Genomic DNA, 21,616 nt, shown 5'->3' on the forward strand with positions numbered 1-21,616 from the left:
GTTGGTGACGCCCCTTTGGAAATGATTTGTCTATGAAGCTTTGCCAGACTATAACTCAGTTACAACTGAGAATGGTCTGGTTTTAACCAGGCTATATTTTTGATGTAAATCCTGCAAAAAAGATGGTATGTGTATATAATACAAATGTGTTTTTTTGGACTGTGTACATTCAAGTTGTGTTGCACAAGGCTCTAAGCGCCAAATGCTTAAATTCAAATTAGCAGCATGCCACTCACAGAGGATGTGATTGATGAATTTTTAATGGAGGGGTTAAGTCTTAGACCTCCTAGACGCCATCTGAGCTTTCTCATGCTTCCTACCATGAGTCTGACAAATGAAGTTTGACATTTGAACGATTAGTGGCCCATTAGACATGGTAAAGCTGACTGAACAAATAGTAAACGGTGAGTCAAGGGACATTGTCAACCATGGATCTTTTGTAAGAACCACCAGTGAAGCCTCTGTCAGACAATGTCGACTTTATATCCCTGTTTTCTAGATATTGCACCTTGAATAAGGTTGTTAAGATTGAATCACAGTTTCCACAAAAATATTAAGCAGCACAACTGTTTTTAACATTGATAATAATAAGATATGTTTCTTAAGCACCAAATCAGCATATTATAATGATTTTTGAAGGATCAAAATTTAGCTTTGGCATCCCAGGAATAAATTACATTTTAAAATAGAAAAGTGAATGGAAAATGTAAATATATGGTGGTATATACAGACCAAAAATCCATAAATTAGATATTCAAAGATTCATACTGTATCTGGAAACAGACAAAGTTTTTAGAATTTATATGTATTTGATACAAAGAATTGTCTCAATGTAAAATGCACTGTTTTTTGGTCTTGACAAACCAGTGTACTAGCATTATATAAAAAAAAGTTGCAATTACTGGTGGAGATAATTTTCACAATACCCAAAAGAACATATTGTGCATATGATCTTTGAAATTTTAGTAGGTAATTTTATGGTGTGTTATGCTAAATGATGATGCATGGATGCACAAAAACAGGAGACAGGAGGTAAAGCTAAAAGTAAATGACTGTGACTGAAAAAAATCAATTAAATCAAATTTGCCACAGAGCAATGAACCACAATGAGTGGGTAAAAAATTAAACAAAAGAAGCTGGCAAACCTTCATTTTGCAAAGAAAGGTAGCGTTTGAATGGTTAGTTATTATGGGCTTCATCTGAACACAGGGTTTCATTGCAGAAGTTGCTGCAACTTGTAAAATGGCTGTAAATGTAAATCTTTATTGTGATTTAGATGTGGATGTGGATAAGCCAGATGAGAAGTCCATCATGACATATGTGGCACAGTTCCTGAAGCATCACCCAGACCGCCAAGAGACAGAGATTGGCCGACAGCAAGAAGAGGTACGACACTATAATATTTCTCATCCAACAACCAAACTTCAACCAGCTCTCCATTCACTATCTGTCTCATGGTTAGATGCCTATGCTCTTTACTCTATTTCTTAAATAATCGCTATCAACAATCTGTCTTATTTGTGGAGTCACATCTCTCTACTCACCATTTTCTTACACTAAATCTCTCTCTTTATTCTCCACCCTCTGTTTTGTCCACTAATGTCTTGTTGTTTACATGCATTCCTTTTTTGTCTCAAGTTTTATCTTGCTCCTCGAGCCATTGAGGAATTGTTAGAGGTACGTTTGCTCGTATGAAACGCATTATGCCTGCTTTGACTGCTCCGCCACTATTTCCACCTGCTGCTGCTGTGCCATGTAGTTTGAGATCCTTTCAGTAGTATTTTGCCTTCCTTTTCATCATGAGCGGTTCGATACTGTGTGGATCAGGTTTAATAATCCAGGGCATTGTACGGCTTTAATATGTCCCATATAATTTTACTCCCTTCACTATTACATTTGCATTACAACTGGAACTTTTTGGTGACATTAACATGACAATAATTACCTTTGGCTTTTTCTTTTCTTTTTTTTGCTTTGCTTTGCGTTGATACTGATAGCCTGATGATTAGCATTAGTAGCAGTCTTTAAAGAATAATAATGGTTCATAATCAAGTTGAAGCAGTGAATTAATCCTGTCACCACCTGGTTCTTTTGTAGAAACCTTTAGTTCCCTCATGCCACGGTCTGCGAGTGTTTCAGAGTCACTGTCATTTGAACCATTTTGCCTCTTTGTTATACATTTAAACTAAGACAATTTTAGGTTTTAATATTCCAGGGCATCGCATGCCTGTGATAGTATTCGTTTCTGGGAGGTGGGGTGGAGATCATGCAGCAGACGTTGGCAAGGTCATAATATAATCATTTTGATGACCCAAAGGCATTGCCTCGTAGAAGATGCCAAAATGTAAGATGAGCGCCGGAAGAATAGACTTAATTTCATTAGAATTAGCTGAACACTGCTCTCACTTTCTCGATCTTGTTCCTAATTCATAATAGGGAGGGTAAATGTGTGTAAAATGATTAGTATCGCCCCCGCAGAGCTGATTTCTTGCTCCCCCGTGGAGAGGTTTGGGGCAGATCTGCACAATGGAGGAGAAGAACTCTGCAAGCAGCAGGAACACAAAGTCTGCGTTAGATTTATAAATGTGGCATTAGTGATGCATGTTTGAACAGCAAAATTGTATTGAGTCGGGGGTTTAAAGTGCATTAATTTATTTTAGGTAAGGAAATGATGAGCGTAGACCTCCCCAAGGGCCTTAAATCTTCGCAAATGTTTGCTTTTTGTCTTGTTTCTACAATCCTCACTAACTCAGCACTCTTTTTTTCTCTCAGAGGGAGCAGCGTAAGACACTGAGGGAGCTGAAAGCGTGGGCAGATCAGTTGGAGAGAGACTGTGCTCAAGCTCAGAGGGATGGAGGAAGTTTTGGTGTGAAGTACCAGGTGAGCTCAGGGTCTCACTCAGTCATCATGTAGACCACATAAGATATCAATTGGATACCTGAATAAAACTTTAGCCCCCGGGTTTCACAGAGCTGTTTTAACTGAAAGAAACTTGCATATATCTTAAAATATGTCAGTGCTATTGTTTTGTCTCAAGATGCACACCAGTAATGCTTTTTTCTAAGGCACGTTTATAAAAGCTATTTAAATGTCCTAATTGATCTAAAGGCCTAATCCTGGTTTAATCTAAGCCCTGTCTGTGAAACCAGGTCTAGGAATCTTAGTTAGATTTAAGTGATTTCGGTTTTTAAATGCCCACTGTTGATACCAAAGTCCAAGAAAGCAGTGTGGCTGTTGGTCGAAGTAATACTGATATACAGTGGGTCCCAAAGTCTCAACTACCAGTGAAAATGCTTCTGTTTTGTATTTTTGCAACTTGATAGAACTGTTTTCATTATAAATAATGAAATCAGCAGTTGGAAACTAAATAACATGAAATTCTTACAAAGATCCAGACCGTGACTAAAATGTCACAAATGACTCTTATTAAATGAAACAGATTTATTTAGTCAGTGAATCATGCTTTTGAACAGCCATCGTAATGAAGCGATTCTGTTTCTTTTCAGGAGCCAATGGCATCCTTTTTTTGTCCTGCCTTAGTAGCCTATATAGCATTTAGCCCCTTTGTTTTAATGACAGCAGCACAAAATCACTCCACAATTTTATGCAAATTTTGATGCTTTATACAACCATTTAAATATTTGGAGTTAGTAAGACTTTTTCTTTTGGAAAACATGAATACTTTCAGTAAGGATGCATTAAATTGATCAAAAGTGACAGAAAAGACCTATAGAAAAAAATATATATTTCCAATAAATGTTGTTCTTTTGAATTTTCTATTGAATCCTTAAAAAAAAAAAATCGTGGTTTCCACAAAAATATTAAAGGGATACTTCAGGATTTAGCATTAAGCTTTGTATTAGTAGAAAACCTGTAGTATTTTCAAATTACCGTGCTTTCCACCCTCATATCCCCCTGAGACGAGAGATTTATGTATTTTTTGTCTGGAAAAAATCCTCCGATGACGCGAAAAAGACTACAGCCAGTAGTAGGGGGCTAGGGGCTGTCCCGCATGTTCTCAATCCGCCCATAGAGGGTGGGATCTCACTCACAGAATGTACACATAGTGTCAGCCATCTTTTTTTGGAAGCTAAGCTAGCAGGCTTTTGTTCTGTGGAGAAAGCTGAGTAACTTAGTAGGAGAAAGCTGAGTAGTAGGGGTTACCATTCATCCTCTTTTTCCCGGACATGTCCGGCCGTCGAGATCGTACAAAATGTCCGGGATTCAGCTTTTGTTTTCTGCAGTCGCCATTCATTGTTTACATGCACACCCTTTGTTTCAGTCTAACTGAATTCATTCCGATTGGTGAATCTGAATGTAGTGTTTAGATGAACGCTAAACAAGTCGAAGGTTGATGTGCGTTTTAACATTGCTAAGAAAATTCCCGCTCCTCCGTGAGAGATACGAGACCGATGCGTCTCACATGGGTCGCTCATCGGTAATCACGCCACCAGCCTCGCGCCGTTCTCCCGCGGCCCTAGCCTCGTCCTGCTCGCCACAGTAAACATAATGAATGGCGACTGTAGAACGCAAAAGCCGAATCCCGGACATTTTGGGCGATCTCTAAATCCCGGGCAGACTCATCACGGAGACTCACTAGTAGCCTAGACTTGTTGTTTAACTACTGCGCTCTGTTACCGGTAGGCGTGGCCTCCTTGGGCAGCAAAGCAAGTGCATTCTGGGAGTTGTTGTCTTTCATCCACATAAGCCAAAAATACATTTTCTGGCTTTTCTCAGTCTAGAGAGCTCCAAATTCAAAAATAATTTCACATTTCTTCTACATAAATGACCCATTTTAAATACACATTCATCTTTCCAGAGGTGAAGTATCCCTTTAATCAGTGCAGCTGTTTTCAGCAATGATAAAAATGTGAAATGTTTCTTGAGCAGCAAATCAGCATATTATAATTATTTCTGAAGGATCATGTGACACTGATGACTGGAGTAATGGCTGCTGAAAATTCAGCTTTACCATCACAGAATTATTATTATTTTTTTAAGTGTAATAATATTTCACAATATAATTGCTGTGTTTTTGATCAAATAATGCAGCTTTGGTGAGAGACTATTAAGAGACTTGTTTAAAAAATGAACTTTTGAATGGTAGTGTATGCTGTCAGGCATGCATGGGATTTCAGATTTTCAGTGTAGTCTCAGACTTTCGGACACCACTGTGTGTATACTATCATTATTCTGTGTCAGAAAAATAAAAAAAGTGAAAAATATAGTAGATCCCAGACAAAACATTGGTTGCTCAAAACATTGAAACACACACCCACATACGCATACAGACAACGCTAATATACATTACAGCTGAGAGCTCTCATTGCTTTCATAATCATGGGCACTACACACCAGTGAAGCGACGTCTGTAGCGCCCACGGATATGTTCCATATTCAGAAGAGTCAGAGCTCTAGCAGGGACCGCATGGGTAGAGAGAAAGTGGAAAATTGGAGCCCATTATTGCATGAATACATGCATGTGCAATTTGGCTGTTTAAATTCTTTTTCAGCTTTTGGCATGCGTCTGTTTCTCCCTTTCTCTTGCTTTGTCATTTTTTTGATAGGTTGTGCTATCTTGCTGTCTCTCTCCTATTAGCATTACATTGGGCATTATTTGAATATTCAGAATTTTAATAATTTAATTACCTGTAGTTCTCTCATTCATTCATTCACTCGCTCTTTCTTTCACTCAGACGTTCAAGCGCTCTCGTGTACAGTTTGAGGTGCAGAGAAGAAAAGTGGAGACATGTTTTCAGTCCACTCAGAAGGACGGCAAGCTGACTGCAGATCAGGCTCTGCTCAAACAGGCCTGGGAGAGGCTGTCTGCAAGGGTCAGATACACCATACATATTAATTATTTTTTATAGAAAACCGATTAGAATACATAGACTAACCCTAATCCAAACTCTAGTCCATTTGAGGACATTCACGGTAGATTTAGCTGATTTTGTTTTACTTATTAAAAGTAAAAGACATATATAATATACAGTTATTTTTCCTGCCTGCAGCTTTTGGATTGGCATCTACAGCTGGATAGTGGTTTGCCGCATCCTCTGGGTGAAGTTGGTATGTATTTACATCAAGCAGAGAAGATCCTACGAGAGGAGTTGGTCCCTCAGCAAGCCCATGATGAGACCGCAAAATCCATTCACAAAAAGCGACTACACGACCAGGTAAAACAGAATAAGAAAGTCTGTGTTTGTCTGTATGAATGTGTATGAGGTATTGGAGAATGGATGAAGGGGAATCTATTAATGAGTAACAAGACTAGCAGAACCTTCACTTTATCCATTATTAACATGAGTACTGGATCTTACATTTTTCTGTATTTGGTTGTGCAGGAGATCTTAAGGCTTCTTGAAAGACACAAGCAGACCTTGCAGTTAATCCACAGAGACAGATGTGTTAATAATGTCCCGATTCCCATGGAACAACTGCAAGACATGGCAGAGAGGTAAAAACCATGACAGATAACCCCGAAGATTAATATAGAGATCAATTTATAATTGCAATTAAAATTAAATTTGCAATGGCTATAAATACAACTTTTTATAATAAATTGTATTATAATATAATATTAACCTAAAATATTAAACTGCTTTCAGATTAAACTACATATCTACCTCCTCACACATTCACTTGAGCAAACTGGAATTCTGGGAAACGAAATATGGTATGCTGGCATTTTTGACACTAGCTGAGTCCAAGCTGAAATCCTGGATCATTAAATACGGCCGACTGGAGTCAATGGAGCTTCTGCTGCAAAGCTATGGTGTAAGTTTACAAACTAGATGGATTCTTTTCATTTAGCATTTTTTCAGCTCCTTCATTGCCTAACCATACAAATAAGTTTTCATACATGGTAATATTTGAGGCCGTTCCATCAAATGCAGTATAGCCTAAGATCTGTTAAAGATACTAATTACTCTGATTGCACAATTAAATGATCTGATCTTTACTTTTGTTTATTCTCTGCATCTCTAGTCATTTGTGGAGGGACAGCAGTTCTTTGAGAAGTATGAAACTAGCCACCAGGCTCTGATACAAGCTGCTGAGCTCTACATTAAAGCTGACAGCTCAGGTATGCTTCAAGTTCCGAATCATTTTGTGTTTTATATGCCTATGTGACTGCTAAATGATAGTTTGGTAACAGCAGTACAACTTTCAAGCAGGTGTTTCACTGTGCAATTATTTCTTTTTCTCATCACTTTATATGAGAATCATCAAATATAGAAAAATGTATTATTATTTTTGAATATAGAGGATATGGGTAAGAGGGGGGCCACCCTTAAAGATTTTGATCCTGTGCTGAGTAAATTTCGTTTGGTGTTGAGTGAACCAACAAATATATTTGTAATGTACAAATCATATCATGGCTGGGCAGATAAAGGCAGATTTTTTTTTTAAATCTCAGTGTCCAGAGGGCAGAATGATAGCAGCTCACCTTGTTTCACCCTCAGTGAGTTTAATCCTTGTGGACTCAGTAGTCAATCAGTCTGTGCCTGTAGCATCTTCCTGCTGCCTCTGTCTCTCTCTCGTTCTCCCTCTCTGTGTTTCATTCTTGCTCTTTTCCGTTTGCTTTTTCTTTCTCTTTCTACGCTCATTCCTCTCTCCTCGGGCTACTGGTAAATGAGGTTTTCCCAGGCACAGAACTCAAAAGGGAATTCCAGTCCATTAGTGCAGATACTGCATTCTAATTGGGTTTCTCTGGGCGATAGACTCCCAACATGTTGCTTTGTCCGTGCCTAAGGCAACCTCAACATAGGGGTGGTCTTTGTGATATATATCTGAAGTGTGATTGGAAGATCACAAAATAGGTCTTCCAGAAGCCAATCACATCTTATCACGATGATTTATTGCAGCGCTACTCAACTGGTTGGCTGTAACTCAAAAATGGGTCATTGGTATGTTCTTAAAGTGTTGTAGACAGAATATTATATTATATTATATTATATTATATTATATTATATTATATTATATTATTATTATATTATATTATATTATATTATATTATATTATATTATATTATATTATATTATATCATATTATATTATATTATATTATATTATATTATAGATTTCATTAATGAAGCTGAAATAAAATAAAATTTAAATATTAAATGAAACATTTTATGAAAATTAGAAATGTTGCCTTGGCACCTAACTGAAATAAAGCAAGCTTAGGTTGTAAACTTCAGTTTAGTCATTTTAGTACTTGTAAACACATTTGCTAAAATTACTAAAACTGAAAGAAAAGTAATTTGAAACTAAACAGAATTATGAAAACAAAACAAAATAATAAAAATCACTATTTTTTATAATTTTTGTTTTGTTTTCATAATTCTGTTTAGCTTCAAATAATTTTGGAAGCTATATTACATAATTCTGTTTAGCTTAAAAATGAAATAAAAAAAATTAAAGCTGATTCAAAATATTAATAAATACTATAATAGAATACTAATAATACTACAAAACTGTATAGAAGGGGGAAAACAATGCTAAATGCACAAATCATATGAACTAACTATAAAATGTTATGGTTACGATATAAAATGGCAATAATAATTAAGATAGCAAAAATAAACAGGTTTAGCAACTTTTAAAAGGTAAGGATAATGATTGTGGTTGACATCAAGGATGTATTAGTATTTATTTATTAGTAAGTACTAGTAATAGTATTAGTGTACTAATACTAGTATCAGTGTTAGTTTTAGATTCTAGTCTAGATTTATCAGTATGTATTTATTAGTACATTCATGAATCTGCTCTGCTTTTGTATGTTCATGTTTTGACATTTCAGCTGAGGGAGGGGTAAAGCTCTTGCTGCGAGAGGTGTCTGATCAGTGGAGGAGTCTGTCGGTGGAGGTGCGAAGCGTAAGGTCCATGTTGGAGGAGGTGCAGTGTAACTGGTTGAGGTACAACAGCTGCGTGGCCTTATTGCAGGCCTGGCTAGAGGATGCTCAGGGGGCTCTCAGACAACCTGAGAACACCAAACGGGTAAGACAACCACGTACATGTAGCCATGTCTCTAAAAATAACTAGTAGGCTTGTTTATGATACATTCTTACTCTCCGTTGTTTTTCCAGGAGTTTTTTCGTAACCTTCCGCAGTGGATGGACCAGCACGCTGCTATGAACGATGCAGGCAACTTTCTGATCGAGACCTGTGATGAAACAGTGACACGTGATGTAAAACATCAGCTTCTGCTTCTCAATGGAAGATGGAGGGAGCTGTTTCTGAAGGTCAAACAGGTAAACAAACTTTCTCACTCGCTCACATCTTAAAGAAAAGAAGCTGGTCAGTTTAAAGGGGTAGTTCACCCAAAAATATTAATTCTTTCACAAAGTCTTTATACTTTTGTTTCTCTAATGGAACACCAAAGACGTTTAGCATAATGTCAGAACTTTTAGAAATATGTAGTTTTGTGTTTCGTGGAAGAAAGAAAGTCATATGAGGTTCATTTTTAAAGGGTTAGTTCACCTGAAAATGAAAATTATCCCATATTTACTCACCTTCAAGCTATCCTAGGTGTATATGACTTTCTTCTTTCAGCCAAACACAATCAAAGTTATATAAAAAAATATCCTGGCTCTTCCAAGCTTTATAATGGGGGTAAATAGTAACTGAGATTTTAAAGCCAAAAAAGCACATCCATCCATCATAAAAAAATCCATACGGCTTCAGGGGGTTAATAAAGGCCTTCTGAAGCAAAGCGATATGTTTTTGTAAGAAAAATATTCATATTTATAACTTAATAAACTATAATCACTGGCTTTAATAAGCGAGACAAGTTCCCAACAAAGAGTGAACTCTGGCCCGATGCATGACGTATTGACGAACGCGGAAGCACAGAGGATAGAGCAAAACAAAAAACACTGTTCATGAATTAGAAGTCTAAAACAAGATTTTTTTTAAGAGAAATGTCAGAGGAGCTTGAGTTTGTTTAACTCAACCCTATTTGTTTGAACCGCGAGAGGCGTCTACTCTCATCTAAGCTTTCGCTACTCCATCATCCTACATCAACTCGATCAACTTACATCAACTTACCGGAAGCTAGTGATTGCAGTTCCCTTTCAAAAGGAAACTCGCACTGCGTCGAAACATATTGGGGAAACGCCTTAGGCGTGACAGGTGTCTGAAACTGCTATCGAATCACGGCAATCGTATTGGCCGGCGACAGCCCATGATGTCATCATCGTGCGACCCGGAAGTATAAAAGGGGCGCCTTGCAAACATGACAATCATCTTTTCGTCTTCAGGGACTGTTCTGTCTGTAAACGCTAGAGGATTACGGTAAAAAAACATTTTGGTTTTGGAGTGTTGACTGACGCTGGAGTTTCAGATAGATCTTATGTCCAGCCCACAGGGCCGTCTGACATTGTTTGGTCCCGAGTACATCGCTCCCCTGAGCTCTGTTTGGATTTTCATACAGGCTGAGAGTTTTTGCAGCCCTCATATGAGACATCTCTGTCTTGAGGCTGTGGGTCCTCCGAGCCCTCAGGCAGATCTATGCTTACAGGCGGACCCTCACCAGGGCTGCCGTAGTAGCTGGCCTAGGCTATACTAGGGATACTGGAGGCATTCTGCTAAAGCATTTCTGCCTCTGGCCCTTCACTATGTGAATGTAGACTTTTTTAGCATCCCTATATGACAGCCTTCTCCCATGGTGGGAGTCATTCGGCCAAGGCCTTCTCTGCATTCGGGGGTGAGAAAAGTAATGCAGGTTGGTGCAGAGGCATGAGTAGTAAGGACCTAGGGTTAGGCCTTTAATAAGGCCTCTCCGGTTCAATAGGTCTTTTTTGAGCAGAGTTAGGCCGTCTTTCGCCTCACGAAGAGACTGGTTTGTTGTTTGCCCGACCCCGCCGTGCAGAACTAGTATATGGGCCAAGGCCGCCAGAATAGGCTCCACTCAGCTCACTGGCTACCTGCTCGAGCGATGGGTTGTAGTTGGGTGGCTTGCAATCAAGCCCCCCACTTCCCTAGGCTGGGCGCAAATAAGGTTCTGTTACCCCTCGAGCCACTGGTAGGCCCGAACCCTGTTGAATCTCAGGGTTAGGTGGTGGTACTCCCCTGTTGATACAGGGTAGGTAGTGAGTATCCCACTCTCAGTTCTGTATTATTCTACCTCGCACCACTATGGCTCAGGTCGAGCGGGAAGTTCTAACCTTCACTTACTTTTTGGGTTTCGAAGTACGCTCCCGTGAACCCAGAGCACTGCCATGAGCTGACGCCCATGCGTACAGATGGTAGGCCCCTGACTCTGTGGTGTATGTTGTACTCCCCTTGCTTAAAGGGTGTTGCTTTGTTGCTGAGTACACTGCCTTTGGCAATGTGATTAGGTATCAGGATACTGTAGGCGCTGTATAAACAGCTTATCTGCCAACGAAGGCTGCGGGGTTAGGTGATAGGCCTCAGCAGGCCTCCTTGACCAGGCAGCCCCCAAGAGGGCTCTTGAGGCCAGCTTACCTCTGGTGGTTGGCCTTAGTAGTTCGGGCAGTAGACTCACTGATGGGTAGTAGGCCTTAACAGGCCTCCTCGGAGGTGAGTCCCAACATTGTGGGACATACATTATAGCTGCGACCAGGTAGCTAGCCTTATTAGGCCTCCTGTGGGTGGGCCCAATAGCTATGTTGGTGTAGTAGGGTTCCCAACAGTGTACGTTTGTAGCAGAATAGACTTGCTATCAGCTAGTAGGCCCGGCCAGGCCTCCCTGATAGGCGAGTCTCCAGCTGTGTGAAGATGGCTAACAGCACTGACTTGCTTCAGGTCTAGAAGGCCTCTTTAATCCTCTAAGTGAGTCTCGAGTGACGGGTATACAAACAGCAGTGTTGATATCAGTCTCTGACCTTAGCAGGCCTTCCTGACCCTGAGCCCCATCATGGAGTGCTCGACTGTTATTTCACTGGCCAATAAGACAATTGGCCTCAGTGGGCCTCTCTGGAGGCGAGCCCCGATTACGATCAGCCAATTAGGTTTAACCACTGTCAGGCGATTGGTCTTATCAGGCCACCATGTAGCTCAGTCCCCAACCTCTCTGGTTCATGGAGTCGGTTTCTTACATAAGAAGACTTTCAGGAGTCTGAGCCCCAAACGACTGGCTGGCCTTTGCAGGCCGCCCTGGGACTGACATCTGGATTCAGGGTTCATAGCAACCAGTTGTTTAGCTTGCTATCAGATAGTAGGCCCCTTCAGGCCTCCCTGAAGGCGAGTTTCCACATAGGGTGGTTATCAGTTAGTAGGCCTCACCAGGCCTTCCTGAAGGTGAGTTCCCACGTATGGTGGTTATCAGGTAGTAGGCCTCACCAGGCCTCCATGAGGGCGAAGTCCCAAGGACAAGCAACTGGACAGCTAGCCTGACTAGATATCAGGTAGTAGGCCTCACCAGGCCTCCCTGTGAGTGGTTTCCCAGCGATGCTGCGTTTGGGCAGCTAGTGGCCGCTTGCTACCAGTTCAGCTGGCCTTAGCAGGCAGCTTCTGAAGGCGAGCTTGTGCCCTGGTTTGACTAAAGTATTCATTCTCTGCTACTGGTTCCCTGCAGGAACCTCTTTTTATCCTGCCTACAGCCTGCTTTGCCTTCCAAGCGGACCATGTGCTCCCCTCACTGAGGGTCACTGAGTACGCGGACTCCTGAGTCTGGTCAGACGGTCGTAGGCCTCTCGTGAGGCCTCCCAGTTAGTCCCAGTTAGATCAGCCCTTAGACCTTCTCAGGCCTCCTCAGTCTTTTGAAACACAAACGCTGGGTAGATCCATGGATCGAGCAGAGAAACTCCCCTCGCTGGCAAGGGTTGTAAGCGCTATGCTGAGTCATGCTCTCCGGGATACCCCGTCTCTGAGATCTGGGCCAAGTGGTTAACTGTCAGCTTTGCAGTCCCTCGGGTTGGATGCTTTATCTAAAGGCAAGTGTCCAGAGGCTCTGTCGTTGGACAGACAGGAAGTTGGCCAGGCTGAAGTATCCAATGTTAGTGACGCCAGATCAGGCCTGCCTGGTGGCATTTCGGGTGAGTATGTTCCCCTGAATAGTGATTGGCTGGGACTCCTTCGGGTTACCTAGCCACATTCCCTAGAAGGGACCCCTTTTAATTTGAAGCTGTGGTTCCAAGCCCTTGAGCAGGCCCAGGTAGGCCTTTCGGTAAACTATGTTTATGGTGGTTTTCCTGTGAGGATTATAGCTTGGGCTATGACCGTAGGGAATGCTGTCAGTGACAGCCCAGTGTGACCTGAGGGTGGGTGGTTCTAGCATTTCATTTGAATTTGCTGGTTCTGACGGTTGTCAATGCCACTTGGCATGCACTCCCCTTAGCATGGTGGCGTTGGTATATCGTTTCCAAATGCGTTTCGACGCAGTGCGAGTTCCCTTTCGAAAGGGAACGTCTAGGTTACGACTGTAACCTCTCAGGGAACAAGACACTGCGTCTCCTTGCCATGCCTTGGGGCCTGCCTACCAAACAGTCCCTTCAGACGATAGGGTGATTGTCATGTTTGCAAGGCACCCCTTTTATACTTCCGGGTCGCACGATGATGACATCATGGGCTGTCGCCCGCCAATAGGATTGCCATGATTCGATAGCAGTTTCAGACACCTGTCAAGCCTGAGGCGTTTCCCCAATGCATTTCGACGCAGTGTCTCCTTCCCTGTTCTCAGGGAACAGAGGTTACAGTCGTAATCTAGACGTTTTTTGGCTTCAAAATATCAGTTACTATTCACTCCCATTATAAAGCTTGGAAAAGCCAGGATATTTTTAATATAACTCCGATTGTGTTTGGCTGAAAGAAGAACGTCATATACACCTACTGTAGGATGGCTTGAGGGTGAGTAAATTATGAGATAATTGTACATTTTTGGGTGAACTAACCCTTTAAGCAAACCATTTCTTTATTTATAAAAATTATACAGTCTGTTTTTCTCTTTTCACAGTACTCTCGTCTTCCTGAGACTCATACTGTAAGGACACACCAGGATGTCAGCACAGACATACAAGAGTTTCTGGATACTTCCATTACCAAACTTACCTCACCGCTTCAAGTGTCATTGTTGGATGTCAAAGCCTTTATGCAGGATGTTGAGGTAAAAAGGTTTCAACATTCGCTGTATATATTGTTTAATCTTTTTCTCTGTATGTGAGATTGGCCACTCAGAAATGATAAATGCCAATTTTGTCCATCTGAGTTTCACCTAAGCCTTCTGATTTAATTTACACACATATTGCAGGACATCAAGCACAGGCTACCTGCTGTGGAAGCACAACATAAAGTGGCTGCTCACTCTGCACAGCTTCTGGCCAAAGACTCTGTTCGTGCTGGTGGAGCTAAAGCACTTTCTACTATAACAACAACCGAAGCACAGCTCCACCAGGTTTGTGCAATGTTTGCTAACTTGTATTATATTATTAATTATATCATTTTTATCTGAAAAATGACTTTGAATGGAAGTCATTTGGACCATTTTATGCTACCCACTTTATGCTACTAGTTTTGAATCCTGACAGCCTCTGGTCACCATTCACTTACCGCAAAACAAAAAAAAACAAAAATATGTTTGGAATGATATAAGTTATATCATATAGTTTTCATATGACATATGTCAGGGAATAAATTATGTAATTATTTGTTTGTATCCTTACAGCTGAAAGAAAAGTGTCCTTTAATTTTGAGGGAGTGCCAGGCTCTATTTCCTCTGTTAGAAGAGCTAGAGAAACAAATCTCAGCTTTCTACCAGACAGCGGAGCACGCTGGACACATCATCACCCAGCAACACAACCAGGAAATGTGTCAGGTCAGTACAGACCACTGGGAGGAAAAGATTATCAGACCATGAAGAATACAGTGTGGAGAAACAGTAATGATGTGACAAATAATAAGTGGCTGTCTTTTGTAATCCCACAAGAATTCAATAAGAAAAATAAACCTGCCTGTATCTGTCAACTATAATTGTTCTTTATATAATTGACGGAGAGTTATAATTAATGTTTTATAAAAAAAATTGCAGGAGCTACAAACACAGCAGCAGACCTGTGAGCGCTGTGTTTGTGCTATGGAGCGCAGTTACCTGTCTCTACAGAGGGCGCTGTGCTGTGCAAAATCCCTACAGAATTTTGACATGTCTCTTCTACAGAACAGAGTGACGGAGATTCAGACCACCACACAGGTCAGACTACATTACAGCTCTGCAATAAAACTTTCATACATTACCAATCAAAACAGTGGGGTTAGAAAGTTGTTTAAAAGTGACAAGAAAAGTTAAAAGAAGCTTGAGCACCAAATCAAATTTTTGATCAAATAAAAGTGAGCTGCTATCATTCTGCCCTCTGGACACTGAGATGCTGAAATCTGAATGGATTTGCCATTCAGATTTCTATATGTGCTATATGTATTTTTTAGCGGCCTCTATCGGTGATGTTTCAGATTGCAACCAATTTTTACAAGTGCGCTCTCGCGCGTGCTCGAACACAAGAGCGAGCACTCATGGTACCGGCCACACTGAGACTTTCAACACACCGGAGAAAGCATCACACAACATGCTGGAAACTCATGTAAACTCCCACTGCAACGTTACAATAATAGGCTACTTTTATCAGCTTGACGTTGAACTAATGCTCCATGCTCGTACCATGATAACGTTACATTGACTGCATTTAGCCGGCATGTGGTGTTATCTAGCATAAGGCATTTCACGAACTATTCGTGTATCTTTCGCAATCAGGCAGCAATGTCAACATAGATGAATGTATAATATGATAACGAAAACGGTTAGTGAACTAGACTGAACAATTTCAGTGTAACAGTAAGATCGTAGGAAGTAACATTACTGCACTGAACGTGTCTGGAAATGTGTATTATAAACAATGTGACAGTAGTGGGATGAGTGACGTTAGACAGTAGATCTAGTACATAAAAGTTACATCCTAAAGCACCTACTTTTTGTTATCCTGGAACAGTCTTTTGTATTCCATTTCATGTATGTTGCTATATCATTACAGTTTACCATTATTTATTTCAGCATATCTGAAAACTTGTAATTTACCTCAATAAAAATAGCGGAGGTCTCTCCATAATTCAAACGCTCTGCCAATGTTGATCCGTGTTTTCGTCCTAAGTCGATCCGATTCACGTTTGGCCTGACGAGCTTCAGCAGATACATTTGTGTTTTTTATATTTATGTGGAGTTTGTGTTGGAGTCTGTGTTGAGCTGGAGGCAGGTCGTTTTTTGGTGTTATCAGACTCCATGTCGTCAGCTGCAGTGCCGTCGCATAGACTGTATATAAAAAGGAGAGAATCCGACCCGGAGACTTCACATAGAAATAGGAATATTGGCCTTCAGAGGTAATAGCAAAACCCGACAAGTGGATCATTGTAATGTGTGATTACAACCCCTTCACACACAGGAAATAAAAAAAGGATTAATTTTAGAAGAAAAGTTACATATAGCACCTTTAAAAGGTGTTTTGTGTTTTAAAAAAAGTGTTTTTTGTATTTCTCAATATGATTGGCAAGGAATAACTTCATAAATTGTTATTAGTCATTATTTACTGAACACACAGGGGGGGAAAAATCATTTATTTAAAATAAGAATTCTTTAAAATGTTCCCCTTACAACACAATGAACACTGACTTTTACAAAATAAAAGCACCATAAAATTTTTCCAAAAAGTCTTCTGGGGCAATACAAAATTGAAGTCAGTCTTCAATAAAAATATTCACCTCTGCTGCATCTCTTCTCTAACTCTTGCTTGTGTTCCACAGAAGAAAAAATAACTATTCGATAAAGAGATATAGTTTGAATTTGTCCATCAACTGCAGAGCTGTTCTGACAGTGTTCTGCTCTGATCAGGCTTTGATGCAGGAGGCTTTGGAGTGGAGGCAGGTGGCAGAGACTAACGGCAACCTCATGCGGAGGTTTGAGGAGTCTCGTGGTGACCTGGAGAAGGCGCTGCGTGTGGGCCAAGCCTGTTTAAAGGAAAGGGGAGACCCAGATGAGCTGTTCCGCAAACACAATGTACGTCATTGATGTCTTAATCGGCGAACCCTTGCTTCAAGCATATTTATCTTGTCCTGTTCTTCTAATTAAGTGTGTAATTATTTGCTCAGGAGTTCTTTGGGCGACTAGACCAGCACATTTTAAGTGCTTATTTAAAGGCTTGTGATGACCTCACTGATATCATCTCCGAGGAAGACCAACGGAGTCTGCGAGAGACGGTCAGAAGACTGCACAAGCAATGGAAGGTCAGTTGGAAGATCAAAAATGGTGAAAATTTAGACAACTTAACAGGAACAGGAAGCTACACTGTAAAAACAAACAAAAAAGCATTGTTGGTTTAACTTAAAAAAGTAAGTCACCTGGTTGCCTTAATTTTGAGTTCATTGAAATACAATTTTTAAGTTAATACAATTAACTCAAATTTTAAGATTGGTTTAATAAATAGAAACTCAAAATATTGTGTTATCTAAACGACATTAATTATCTAAGTTGAATTGACAAAAGATGAAAAGTTGTGACTACAAATCATGAAAATATTTTTTTTACAGTGTAAAGGATTCATCTCGATGCATTTTCTTCCTCCCAGGACATTCAAGCCGAGGCTCCATTCCATCTGCTCAGACTCCGGGTGGAAACAGAGAGGCGTTTGGTGATGACCACATTACAGGAGTGTAGGATAGAGCTGAAAAGGGAGGACAAAGCCCTGCTCACAGCCGGCAGTGAAAGAACGATCAAAGAACACAGGGTGAGATAGAGCCGATAAAAAAAAGATCATGGAATTCTCATAACCTGAGAATTATCTATTCAATCTACGGTATTTATGTATCTTTATAGGCCTTTTTCAGACATAAAAACACACTTTCTGCATGTGAGAAGCGACTAAAGACAATGGAGCATCTCTGTCAGGATCTTCCAGAAAATGACCAAGGCTATCAAACACTGGAGCAAACCAGAGATCATCTTTCAGAGGTCATGGGTTTAATAGAGCGAACGCACTTGAAACTACAACTGCACATGGATAAATGGAGAGAGTGGCATGCCAGGTGAGATGCAAATACTGAGTGACAAAATGAGACACATTACTGGACAAATTCTGTCAATGCTATGATTTTCAACAGATTTTTCCTTAGAATGGTGTAAAATGTATGGGAACTCTGAAAACTGGTGAGGCTAGTTTAACGGCCAAGTCTTTCTGATAAGGCTAGTTGAATAAGAAAAATGAGTTAAGCTAAGCTACCGGTAGTTAAGAAGCCTGGTAGAGACCCAGCACATCAACATCTAAAACATCCTGTGTGAAAAAGAAGTACACTTTAGCATAATTTTTATATGCTTAAATGCACACTGATTGTAATGGTTTGAAACACTTTGAATGCAAATAAATGAAAATGTAAATGATAATGTATTATATGATATATAAACAATGATTTAAAATGTACTTCAAAGTAAAACGTTTAATTTGACATTAAACGTGTGTTAAGAAAGTGATAAAATGGTACTCTCTTTAATTACATTTTAAATGGCCTTTTATTTAATAAATATAATATCTGCAAGTACAGTTTTTTAAAATATGCTTGTAAGTACACATTCAATACAGTTCAGCACTTTTCTTTTCGACAAGAGACAACATATGTGCAGGTTGTGTAAGAATTTCTTTTTCTATGTTTTTGTTTTTTTGTGCTGTGCTCCAGGTTCAGTGAGCTGTCTGGATGGCTTCTCTCCCAGCAGGAAATGCAAAGTGGTGCTGAAATCTCTTCTCTCCAGGTGAGCTCACCCCAAATCGATGTGACTTATGCTCATCTGCAAACTGGATACTGTATGTGTGTTCAGACCACTGTCTGTTATGTGACTTCAGCTGACCTCCCTCTGCTTCCCTTTGCAGATGCAGCGTCGGGCGGTAAAGGCTCAGGGCGAGACTCTGGACTGGCTCAAAGCTCGTCTCGCTGTGCTGGAGGAGATAAGTCCTGAGAGTGAGGTTCACACACAGAGGGCTGCTTTTGATAAACTCTCACAGCAGTTTTCTGCACTGCTGCTGTCTCTGTCTGAGGTGAAGAGTGGTCCTCATGTCTGCTAGGTTTAATGCATGTTGTACTGTTGCAATTGTCATGTGCCATGTTTACTTTGGAAAGAAAATGTCTGCATACAATTCTCCATGTGCATATTTGCATATCATCTTCAGGAACTTTTTATTGTACAGATATCTGTGGTTTAACAGTTTAACATTTTGCATGGTTAAACTATTTTACTGTTTTCTCAGGATTTTCCTGTTGCAGTGGCCAATGAAGGGAACATAAAGACTGGAGAGGAGGAGGAGGTGATTCAGACACAGGGGCACAGACGAATACTGAATGCAGAGAATATTACAGAAGCCAAACAGCTGCTCCTTATTCACCAGGTAGGGACTGTAGAATTCATTTTTGTTGACACATATAATGCAATAGACATGATGAATCATGTTGATTGTATTTGCTAATCTGATTGCTGTGAATAAGTGATTCTTTCTCATGCATAATATTCCAAGGGGTGAATCTCAGGATCATTTATTTCATTTTTTTCCCCTCCCTTCTACTTTTCCCTTTTTCTTTCTTCTCTGTCACCCTGTCATGGTGTGTACTCAGCAAAATCTGAAGACACAGGAAGCAAAAGAGACGGATGTGAGATCTCAAGGTAAAGAAGACTGGGCAGCTCAGGAGAAACACCTGCAGGTAACACTTTCAGTCCAATGATATTTACACATATGCCATATTATAATTCAGTTTATTCCCCTTAAAGTGTCTGTAAAAAAAAACGGTTCGGAAAGATCTCCATATGTTAGATCATAGCGATTTAGCTTCATAGGCAGGATCCTAACTGTTATTAAATCTCATAAATGGCTGACTTTCAGTGATGCAACAAATAGCACTCCTCATTTTAGACTCGACTCTCAATCAATTTCAGTTAATTAACTCGAGGTACATAATCAGATTACTTTTTCCAAGTAACTATTGAAAGAGCGCATTACTTTTAAATTTAAAACAAAATATCTGAATTAATTTTTTGGAGTAAGTGCAGAGGTGTTGTGTGCGCTGTGTAAACATGACGGTTATTGTAGTTGTAGACTAAATGTGAGCATCATCTCACTTAAACAAAAACAGATTCAGTATTCCTGAAAATAAAAACAGTGAAATGCAAACTCAGAATATTAAGCAAACCTGCTATAATTAAATATGTTAAGTTGCACAAATATACTTTATGTATTTAATCTCACTTTATTAACCATTATCTGACCTGATCCAATTCATCAATACTAATACGTTTTTGTGTTTCATATTTTGTAATATTTTGAAAGCTGTCTACTGTACAGGTGTGAATTTCCTTCAGCAAATTTCCCAACACTGGTAGACTCATTTTAAAAGTAATTCAAAATTGGGTTAGCCCAAACTTTAGATTAGGGTCTAATTCTCACTATTAACTACAACTTTTGCCTCAATAAACTCCTAATTACTGCTTATTAATATTTAGTAAGGTCGTTGTTAAGTAAGGTATTGGGTATAAGGGATGTAGAATATGGTCACGCAGAATAAGACATTAATATGTTCTTCATAAGAATGAATTAACAGCCAATATACTAGTAATATGCATGCGAATAAGCTACTAGTTAATAGTGAGAATTGGACCCTAAACTAAAGTGTTACCAAAATTCCTTATCCAGACAATCACAAACAAATGTAAAAGTAATGTGGACTTTTAATATTGTTGTGAACAATTGTGGGCCTCAAGACCTAAGAATGCCCCTCTCTTCAGAGGTCCAAACTTGTTTCAAGAAGTCAAACATTGTGTACACTTACGTTTTGTGAATAAAATGTAACCCTATAATGCAACATGAATAATCCGAAAGAAATGCAATCACTTACTTTACTTGCAGTTGGTAATGTGTCATTCTCATTGCTCTTTAGGTCACTGTGAATACATGGCAGGAGTTTGATTTGGAGAGAGAGGCCATCTGGCAGTTTGTGTGTCTTGTCAGTCCTGTCCTGCAGAGGGAGCTTATCTTCAGCAGCCTGGACAACCTCAAGACTGAAATGAAAAATGTTAAAGTGAGAGCAAAGACAAAAAAATATAGTAGTTAAATGTTTATTGAACTTTGGACTGAGAATAATATTCATATCTGTGTTTGTTTAGGAGCTTCATGAGCAGGGTAACACATTTGCTGTACGAGCCGAGTCCCTGGTGAAGAAGGCAGCAGATATTAAACTTGGTTCTCACAATCAGTCTTTACTACAGGATCAGGCCCAATCCACAAAAGAAAGACTGCAGGAGATACAAGCCAGCCTCAGGAAAATGTAAGACAGCTTTAAGTCAATATGCCGGTATCTACTGTGCATACTGCACAATTCACATTACGTACCTTTTTTCTTGTAGCAACCTACTGTAAATGCCAGTAAACCTTACTGAAATAGAGAAAATTACAGACAATTCAAGAGTATGATGCCAGATTGCAATAGTCTGCTGCACCTTCATCAACCTCACTCAGAATAGACCTGCTATTTGTAGTGTACTTAAAAAAAAAAACTGTACTTTCAGATACTATAATATTAGTTAAATAAAAGGCCACTTAAGTGTACACTCTGTAAAAAGTATATTATTTTAAAGTACAGTATTT

General features: G+C 39.8%; 1 protein-coding gene across 1 annotated transcript in view; it reads left to right on the forward strand.

Moving 5' to 3' along the window:
• Positions 1 to 21,616, forward strand: part of syne1a (spectrin repeat containing, nuclear envelope 1a) — a 128,363-nt gene that overhangs the window by 14,446 nt on the left and 92,301 nt on the right. Inside the window, exons 9-32 of the mRNA XM_056259933.1 lie at positions 1,277 to 1,386; positions 1,639 to 1,677; positions 2,773 to 2,880; positions 5,697 to 5,834; positions 6,012 to 6,176; positions 6,345 to 6,457; positions 6,609 to 6,777; positions 6,988 to 7,084; positions 8,803 to 8,999; positions 9,089 to 9,253; positions 13,918 to 14,067; positions 14,212 to 14,355; positions 14,626 to 14,775; positions 14,989 to 15,147; positions 16,831 to 16,995; positions 17,088 to 17,222; positions 17,564 to 17,722; positions 17,812 to 18,020; positions 18,666 to 18,738; positions 18,857 to 19,021; positions 19,232 to 19,369; positions 19,593 to 19,679; positions 20,910 to 21,050; positions 21,136 to 21,296. Of these exons, the coding sequence (XP_056115908.1) occupies positions 1,277 to 1,386; positions 1,639 to 1,677; positions 2,773 to 2,880; positions 5,697 to 5,834; positions 6,012 to 6,176; positions 6,345 to 6,457; positions 6,609 to 6,777; positions 6,988 to 7,084; positions 8,803 to 8,999; positions 9,089 to 9,253; positions 13,918 to 14,067; positions 14,212 to 14,355; positions 14,626 to 14,775; positions 14,989 to 15,147; positions 16,831 to 16,995; positions 17,088 to 17,222; positions 17,564 to 17,722; positions 17,812 to 18,020; positions 18,666 to 18,738; positions 18,857 to 19,021; positions 19,232 to 19,369; positions 19,593 to 19,679; positions 20,910 to 21,050; positions 21,136 to 21,296 (3,337 nt within the window). The remainder of the gene's footprint in view (positions 1 to 1,276; positions 1,387 to 1,638; positions 1,678 to 2,772; positions 2,881 to 5,696; positions 5,835 to 6,011; positions 6,177 to 6,344; positions 6,458 to 6,608; positions 6,778 to 6,987; positions 7,085 to 8,802; positions 9,000 to 9,088; positions 9,254 to 13,917; positions 14,068 to 14,211; positions 14,356 to 14,625; positions 14,776 to 14,988; positions 15,148 to 16,830; positions 16,996 to 17,087; positions 17,223 to 17,563; positions 17,723 to 17,811; positions 18,021 to 18,665; positions 18,739 to 18,856; positions 19,022 to 19,231; positions 19,370 to 19,592; positions 19,680 to 20,909; positions 21,051 to 21,135; positions 21,297 to 21,616) is intronic.

The sequence above is a fragment of the Rhinichthys klamathensis genome, unplaced genomic scaffold (assembly GCF_029890125.1).
Source record: "Rhinichthys klamathensis goyatoka isolate OS25496 unplaced genomic scaffold, OSU_Roscu_1.1 h1tg000170l_1, whole genome shotgun sequence".
Lineage (NCBI taxonomy): Eukaryota > Metazoa > Chordata > Actinopteri > Cypriniformes > Leuciscidae > Rhinichthys > Rhinichthys klamathensis.